The following is a 9,141-nucleotide window of genomic DNA, read 5'->3' as shown; positions in this document are numbered from 1 at the left end:
ATGATGATTCATGTCATCATAACACACTGTTCACCCCTACATAACCCCTACATGAGTCTCAGTAACACTATTGGTATCGGCAACACTGGCCTTGTATTTACTTGGTATTACCAAAGTATGGATACCAAAATTTGCAGTATCATACATTTGGCCTTGACTGACAGGCCACAGTTTCACCACATGTCAAGCACATTTTGACATACTCCAATGGGGCAAGTTGCCAAAACCAGCCCTGATTAGATAGCGACTGTATCTGCTATCTGCTATGTGAGCCTTGATCTTCAGGATTTTAAGAAAATCCTATACAAATGCAAATAAAAAACAGTTTTACTGACTTTGAGCTCTGGGGTCTGTACTTTCAGTCTAGTCTTTTCACAGTTTCTTTATTTATTGTTGATAATCAATAATTTGATGAAGTACTTAAATTATTAAGATACAACATTTTGAATCGTTTCAAATTTCGTTGGTATTGCACAGGACTGTAATTGCTTGGGAGTATACAGGTATCAGCCTGTACTGGACTGAGTTGTGCTCTCATGAAGGAACTGCTTCAGAAACCGCGTCGATGCAGAATCTAAAATTAGCTCTTCTAATGACACCACGTAGAAATGTGTGCAAACCGAAGACAGCACTGAATATAGTCCAGATTATCTAATCCTGATCCAGTTACTTGATCAAGTGTTCACACGTCTGAAGACAGCAATGGCACAATGTCCAGCTGTGTGGGTTTTGCAGACACAAGTCTAAACAATTCAGCAACATTTTTACTCCGTCGTCACTTTTATGCAGCGATATTGGTCTGTGGCATAGCAGATACTGTGGCTTGATGGCTTTAGAACCAAAGACAGATAAAATTACTTCATGAATGCTTTTGACTGGTAAAGTTCTAGCTGGGCTTTGGTGGGGGAAAAAGTCTCATGTCGCTTATTATTATGATGCAACAAATCATAATCAAGCGCCTGAATTTGATGAACAATAACATGTTGAACTGACAGCAATTTCAAAGCACGAATGCATTTGCAATTGTTACAAAACAGTGTGGATTCCAAAATTTTGCAGTTAGAACACTTTGCCACTAGATGGTGATATATAAGCATGAGAGGAGTCGATGTGTTTTTAGTGGTATCTTGTTTCTTGGGTTACAGCCAGTAGTCCTGGGATGCTGATTATACTGTGGGAGTAATTAACTTGTGTTTCTTATATTTGGAGAATTCCCAGGAAGAATACAAGGTACACATCATTAAAGCTGTGTGGACTGTGATGTGATAAGCCTGAAAAACACTGGCTGAGATGCTGTTTTTACCTCGGATTGCCCCAAAGCGATTGCTGTGTCACATGCATGTCCTTCAGGGTGTAAAGTTAGACGAACTTTGTTTGTACGTTGTATCAAAAGAGAGCAAAGGGCCGGTCACATCACCGCCACGCCAAGGCACACAATGCCTAGTGCAGTGTAAGCAGTTGGGTGAGCAGAGAGCCAGGGCTGTGGTGTGTGGAAAATGCTAGTGGAGGCAGACAATGCAGAGGTCCGAGGCCTGACCAGCCCTCAGAGGGACAGGGGTCGCCTCACTGCGACAACAGCCCCTGTCTCCCTCCCTTCTTTTTCTTTTTGTGAGCTGCCACAGGATGGGCTCAGGGAGGACGGTGAAGTTTGCCCTGTGCGAGGTGCTGCAGTTTGCAGGCCTGTGCGTGCCACTCTTCATCGTCATGCAGAGGTTTGCTGTCATCGTTGCAAAGGTCAAAACATCAGCACAACCCCCCGGAGACGGCAGCACTGCCTACTGGTTGATCGTGGCCTCCTCTATTGCCTATGTGACCTCCACTGCCCTGCTGGTCTGGGTACCCCTGAAGTATATGGTCTTCATGAAGAAGAAATTTCTCATAGGGAGGAAGAAGTGGTGAGTTTCTCAGACATGAAGATTGAGAACTGGTCCGAGTTGTGTATGCTCAGCAGCTGGGATCCCAGTGCTGTCCTACGGGACCGAGACATGATCAGCTGGTTTGAGGCTGAACTGGCCTGTGACTGGTTTGGACAGAACTTGGCTGGTTAATACCAGGCTTTAGCAATTCCTGTCACTGACTTTAACTTCCTCCCTTGTTTTCTTTCTTGCCCTTTTTTTGTCTTTATATCAGGAGGCCAGTGACCCTTGTTTATGTGATCCTATCCACATTACCCTGCTTTGCCTTTCTCATTGCCAGCTCTGAGGTACAACACCCAACAGATTGTTTCTCACTGCTTTCATTTGTCATATCAGGTTTATCTCTGCTCTGATCATGAACTTTGACCTGTATGTTGCTATACTTGTAACATGACTCAACCTGTAATTGTAGATCCTTTGTAGTCATGTTGGGTGATTGTGTTTATACTCCAAAGAAGTTGCTATTAACTTAAACATATATCTATTACAACATTGTGTTTGGGAACATGGTGTATGACAGGATTCACAGTATCACTGAAACAAATGTGATGAGCTGTGAGAATCCTTATGGATCTCAGGAGAGGACTATCTAGCCTTATGGATAAGGAGCTACTGATAAGCAGCTTGGTTCCTCTTCCTGTCCATGCTGTCCTTGTCAAATTATGTCCACGAGGCACATTTTCACTTCCTAACTGGCTACAGCCCAGACCTTATTTGCCCTTTTTTGTGGCATTCTTTAAAGCTTAAGCAAACCTTTTGACCTTTGCTTATCTAGTGGCTTCAACATAAGAGCCATAAATTCTGCTAAGATGAGCAACTCGTCTGTTTAGGGCTGTGTCAAATGCCCTCGCTGCAAGTGACAAATCCCAAAATGTTTATTACCATTGAGGTGAACCAGTGGGCTCTGTAAAGATTAAAAGTGAGTAAATAATTACAGTACTCAGTCAGGCTAACAATTTTACGGTTGTTTATCCAGGTTCAGATAAATAACAACCTGAAACACGATACATTCACTGAGCTCCCCGTGTCACTAGTCCTCTTCTCGCTCATCTGCATTGACGTTGTGGAGAGGATACGACACTGCAGGCTGACCGGCCAGGGTGAGCGCAGCTCTCTCAACACATTACACAAATCACTCTTTGACTGCTGTAGATCCTGAACTTTCTGCTGCAGACTTGTATAGTAAAGTATGCTGGGTTTTGCATTGCAGGAGCTTGGAGGCAACTGCAAACACACTGTGAACATTTCTATACATCACTCGAGCAAAATGAAGAAATGAGCAGGATATTTCTTTGGACTGCTTCATTTCTCACTTATCCAAAATGAGGAAATGAGCAGGATATATTTTTAAATTTTTCTGAATCTGACATGGCAGAAGTAGGGAAATATATTTTCTTAAAAACCACATGATAAAACAGTTCATATGAATTTCTTCAAAGCCCAAATCGTTTGAATGAGCGATCTCTTGATTTATTGCCTCTGTCTAAACAGCAGATTAATGTTTATATCTGTGAGCCACATTATTTGTCTGATAGCCTTCAGCTGTCTCTTTGTAAATCTGGGCCGACACCACTTGATGATAAACAGCTTAAGTAAATATAATCCAAGATATTGTGTTTTCTTTTTCTTCTCTCCAGCTAATGACACCGAAAGAGATGCTGACATCCCTTCCACTGTCCTCACACATGTGGAACAAGTAGCACCAGTAACACCTATCACTCCAGCTGTGCCAGGGCCAGCTGTGCACAGGCAAGGTGTGCCCACTCCTATGCAACCAGGAGCAAACCAGCTCAATGACAGGAGCCAGAACGGAGCAGGAGCTCGACCAGAGACCAATGGGACGCTACCGGGCATACCAGGTAACAATGGGAGGCCATATGGCATGTCTGGATTGAGTGAACCATCAGGAAGCACCACACCGTACCACATATCTCCCTATGCATACACTGGGCCTCTGAGATTCCTGTGCGCCACTGATGCCCGTGCAGACGTGTTTGTGGACAGCTTTATGTTCTGGATGGATACGGTGGAGATGGTGAGAGTGGCAGGACATCCTCTGGTCTACTACTCAGGCTGGGTGTTTCCCATCTATATCTTCAGCTACCTATCATGCTTGCGTGTGGTGGTCATGCCCCACAGCCCCCTGCTTTCCTCCCTAGGAGTAGCCCTGCAGGATTTACCCTTCTTCTTTGTGCGCGTTGGCCTCATTGCCTTCTTCGGCTTTGTTACGCCCATCCTCTATCTGATGAAGAACTTGTTGGTCTCGCTGGCCTTCATCTACTTCAACTTTATGACCAAGTTGAAGGTCTTCAACACAGAGAGGATGTTTTTTTGAGACCAGCATTCAAGGGCAAACAAGCTTTTCCTTATTTTCTGTCATATATACATTAAATACTGTCACGACAGTGGGTGCTCATTTTAAACAGCCAAATTTGTAGATGATGGCTTCAGACTGCTCTAAACACTCTGTTTCAGACAGCTTTATGTCTTCTATGGCTCTCCATGGCATTATAGAGAGTCCATATCACTTATATGATCGTCTCAGGCACTTAGCTTTGCCTGTGAGCACAGAAGCCCCACCTACATGCTGTTTAAACCTTTGGTTTATAAAGGGCAGCCAATCAAAAGGAAACTGGCTAAACAAAGACTGAAATGAGATTTGTTTTTGAACCATGTGTCATGCACAGCTACTCAACTGCCTTAAAAGAGGTGGTTAAAGCAAAGGTTTGACACAAACACAGAATGTATTGATTCAGATGGTGGCTGCACCGGCACTTCTTAAAACGAGTCAAGTAATAGGTTAAGTACTAAAAGAACAAAAGGACTTCTCAAGTAGTTATTGCCAAGAGAGTTCATACCAGATGTTTACACCAAATAACAGGCCGAGCATTGAATATATGATGTTTTAGTGAGGAGTAGAAGAACAATATGTAATATGTTCATCAAATCTGGCATCACGCTAAATAAAAACCTGTTTAACTAGAAGACAATTATTGAAAAAGCTAAGAAAAAAATCTAGCTCAAATGTTCAAATTTATAAGACTGGGATTAATATATTGTAATTTTCAAGCATTTTTCTAGATTGTGATGCCACAGTGATTTTCTGTTATTACACCTAAGTTTTAATGGTACAAATGGCACTTAAACCCTGGTATTTTTTAAGATAACGTAATATTGAATAACTTACGAAAAAGTTCATTCTCAGACTTCATGATGGATTCACAATTCACAGCTGGTGCAGTCAAACCAAGTATGAATTTGTGCATGTGACAAAATGCATGATGGTAATTTTCACAGGCCAAAAGGGAGCTCTTAGGCAATGGAAACTACATGTCGAGTGACTGTTGTCATGTTATGTCCAAATATACTTTTTTTAAACCAAGAATGGCACTTTGGAAATGTACCTGTAATGTAATGATTTTTCTACAATCATAAAGTGCGGTGAATATGTAAAAGCATAAATTCATGTTGTTTATATTAGGTTGTTTTTTTGGCTAAGTTTCTATACAAAAAGAAAAACTGGTGTGAGATTGTGTCACTGATACATATATTTTGGTCAACTTAATAAAGAAACTCATAAAATATGTTGCAACTTTGACTTGTGAAATATTTTTTATGCAGACAAAATTCACTGGCACTGACCTCCCATGTATGTTTTTAGGAATTTTAAAAAAAACTCTGCTTAAATGTTTTTCCTTGTAATTCATCTGATCTTTTTCTAAATCCTCAAGAGCAGGGGTTTCCTGTTATTCTTCTGCAAAAACAACTTCATCACACACAAGAACAATGACAGGGCAGTCATTGTTCACTGAAACAATGACTACACTGAAAAGTGTAAAGTAAATTAATACAGCACTGACACAGCACTTTTGTGACAATTATCATTTTCTGAATAGACAAAGTTGCAGAACCAAAACAAATTAAATAAAGTAACACAAGACATTAACGTGAAAAAATACCAATAGCATACAGTAGGTACTATATTTTAATGACATAATGCCCACTGCAGTTTACACTCAGGTACTTGGACAATAGCAGGTTTTGTAATTTTGCTTCCAATCATTAGTATCGTGAGTTTTAACTCAACCAATCAAGATGTGACTACAGTGCACACATAAAGAAAAATAATGTAACATTTTTATTAAACCCTCTATTTGTTGTTTAGGGTTTAAATCCCATAACATATGTTTTCGTCTCTTATATCCACTCCTTTGATATTTCTATCTAGAAGATAGTAAGGACATTTACCCACTACACATATATGGGGCATATATTTGACTTTTTGTGTTCATCTTCCTAAAGTTGTAGTGGTATCGGGGTTAGCACCATTGCCTCACAACAAATGGGTTTGAAGCCACTGGCCACCTAGGTCCTTCCAAGATTGAATTCACTCACTGTTCCTGCAATCCGCATTGCAACCCACCTCCATTATATGCTCTTCACGCTACTTATAACTTACCGTGTAAGTTAATAAGTATTAACGGGAATTCTTGCAGTTTGAGGCCAAAGTGGCCATATTGTCCCTCATTTCCCTGAATAGGGAGCAGGATTTCCTCTTGTCATATAAGTATGCTGAAACATATCATCGCTGTACTGTTCACCCAAAGCCTCATGAGAAGTGCTATCCTGCAAAACCCATCACATCAGCAAAGTCCAACAAACCTCATTATACCCTTGTTTCCTCATATCTGTTCTGCCAAATCTTCTGACATATGAAAGATCTTCAAATTTAGTCTTGTATAACACAGTCTGTGTTTCTTTAACCATAATGCAATGGCTACTTCAGAACAGTTACAAAACAATGACAACGGCAATATCTTTACCCTTGAAAAATGTAATCTCTCTTTCTTTTCTTTTCTTTTTTTACAAACATTTAAACTTCTACCTGACCTTCAAAGTTGACTTTCATTTTCTTGATGAATGGAGAGATCAGTTTGTTTCCCTTCTTGCCTACCCTGCCAAAAAAGTCTGCAAAAAGCTTGTAGACCTTGCAGGCATTTGACCAGGTGTAAATGACATGATATTTTTCAGGGTGATTCAGAGGGGAAGGTACTGTGTCTCTGTGTTACCGTTCCTCCATGTCACACACCTTGGCACGTACCAGACCCCATCTCCCCTTGACTGGAAATTGGGAAATCTCTCTTACAGCCTCGTTTGCCACTAACAGCAAACCACACACTGAGAATAACGTTACCTTATTTAAAATTGCTGTGTCCCTTTGTGTCCTTCAAGACCTCTGCATCACTGCTGATATAGGCACTTCAGATTTTTTATTTTTTGGTGGATATTAGGCTTTTAAATGAATTTAAATATATCTATGATATACACTTCACCTTCACTGGGTGAAGATGCTGCTGGTCTTTGGCCTAAAAGACCAGGACCTGCCTTTAAACTGGGGCAAGTGCAATGAGAGAAATGTCATGATCTTCAAAGGTTCAGGACTTTGGAGTCACTGGAGGATACATGGGACTCAGGGTGACCACTGTTGAAAGGAATATCAAGGTAGAAATTGTGGGTGCAGCAACCTACAAAGGCTAAAATGTGCTTTAGCATTGAAGGGTGTCTTCATTTTTTACCATATTGTGCATAATTTCTTCATGCTTTAAATATTGTTGTTAAGTATTTGTGTTTGCAAAAGAAGAAAGATAATTCAGAAATTCTGATTATTAGTTAGTACCACAAGTACTGGCAGCACTAGTAGAACTGGCAGTGAAACAGCCCCGGAGTATGATGGAGCCACCGTGCCTGGCAGAGGATACTGTGACACAGTGTTCTTAGGTTTGAATATGGTTGGGACAGGCTCCAGCTCCCGTGCAATCCTGAATTGGATGAGTAGAAGAAAATGAATGTAACTCTGTAACTGAGTAGTTAATGAGCATTGCAGTCACCAGAGCACTGGCAACTTTTATGCACTTATGTGCCTCTGGATTTGATGCCCTGGGTTCTGTCGGCTTCCACTACACGGGTTGCTATAAACTTTCTCTGTTTTTCTGTTTTGTGTTTCTTTGTTCTGGGTGGATTTAAGGATAGCAGCATCCACTTTGTCAGTAATCAATGGATTGTGTTAATAAAAAACATAGAGATATATTTTCTTGTCTCTCAGAATGCTTTGAAATATCTTTGGTGATTTTATAATCCTTCTTCTAACATCTAGCTTTTATCATACATCTATTTTTGGTCTGTTGTGTGTTTCATGTCTTGACGTGGTTGTTTTTATAATATTAAGTCAAACAGACTATGTATATATGTGTTTATTTATTTATGTATGTATTTATCTGTCTTTTTCCGATATTAAATCTACAGTAAGGCCTTCAACTGTTCGTAAGTTAATGGTAAGTGTCATGCGGCGGCTGTGTGAAGGCAAGAGAGGACCTAAATGCACGGCTCTAGGGATGAACTCAAAGGCAGGTCTTTATTAACAGGAACATAAGAAGTCATACAAAAACTATACTGGGAGCAACTAAAGCTGAAGCGCTGGGAAGACACGGTAAATCCACACAACCTAGAGGGACGACGCAATACAGAACAAAGGGACACTCTGACATAAATACACAGAAGGTAACGAGGGAAGTGGGAACACACGGGGAACACAGCTGAAGACAATTACTCATGACTGAGCAGGGAGGACACGAAACTGAAAATACTGACACCAAGATGTGGACCTTAAACACAACACAGTACACAGAGATGAGCACAGAGAGAGAGAGGCAGAGAACAAGGATGAATACGAGGGGATGAGGAGAACACAGAACACAAAGGACGGGAACACGGTACCAGAACAAACACCACAATAAAAGCATGGACACAGGGGGAATCCAAATGCCAAACCAAACAATCCAATGGACATAAGGAACAAAATACAAAACTACAGGAAAACTAAGAACACTGGGTCAAAATGACCCAGGACCATGACAGTAAGGGAGAGTTAATTGTAAGGTTAAGGTAGAATACTGTGCTACACAACAGCATAATCATGTCTGCAGTGAGTGGGAGATGCTCTGTATCTCATTGTACATGTGTATAGTGACAATAAAAGGTATTCTATTCTATAAGTCTTGCACCACCTCTCATTTCTTTATAATTTGCTAGGAAATGGGAAATAGGTGCCATGATCTACTTAAGGTACTTCAAAGTTATGGTGCCAGAAGGTAGACCTGATGTATTAGCTTGCAATTTGTGTGCTTATTGTTTTAGTTCCATTAGTTTGGTTCAGTTAGCTGTACTT

The 9,141-nt window shown here is 40.7% G+C and overlaps 1 protein-coding gene across 1 annotated transcript; it reads left to right on the top strand.

Annotated features, from left to right (window-relative positions):
• Positions 1–1,516: 1,516 nt before the first annotated feature.
• On the top strand, positions 1,517–5,462 carry LOC146662348 (transmembrane protein 236). Its single transcript, XM_085418930.1, has 4 exons — positions 1,517–1,895; positions 2,131–2,203; positions 2,893–3,016; positions 3,554–5,462. Exons 1-4 carry the CDS (start codon positions 1,624–1,626, stop codon positions 4,249–4,251), a joined length of 1,167 nt encoding a protein of 388 aa, XP_085275056.1. The 5' UTR covers positions 1,517–1,623; the 3' UTR covers positions 4,252–5,462.
• The last annotated feature ends 3,679 nt before the right edge of the window (positions 5,463–9,141 follow it).

The sequence above is a fragment of the Rhamphochromis longiceps genome, linkage group LG9 (genome assembly GCF_057381845.1).
Source record: "Rhamphochromis longiceps isolate RC_006_pf linkage group LG9, R_longiceps_female_GT1.1, whole genome shotgun sequence".
Lineage (NCBI taxonomy): Eukaryota > Metazoa > Chordata > Actinopteri > Cichliformes > Cichlidae > Rhamphochromis > Rhamphochromis longiceps.
The sequence above is the reverse complement of the archived record's forward strand: the minus strand, read 5'-3'. Positions and strand labels throughout refer to the sequence as shown.

Coding starts and splice junctions, on each gene's coding strand:
- LOC146662348 (XM_085418930.1), top strand. CDS start 1,624: ATGGGCTCAGGGAGGACGGTGAAGTTTGCCCTGTGCGAGGTGCTGCAG. Junction 1,896..2,130: donor CTCATAGGGAGGAAGAAGTG/GTGAGTTTCTCA, acceptor TCTTTATATCAG/GAGGCCAGTGACCCTTGTTT. Junction 2,204..2,892: donor TTCTCATTGCCAGCTCTGAG/GTACAACACCCA, acceptor TTGTTTATCCAG/GTTCAGATAAATAACAACCT.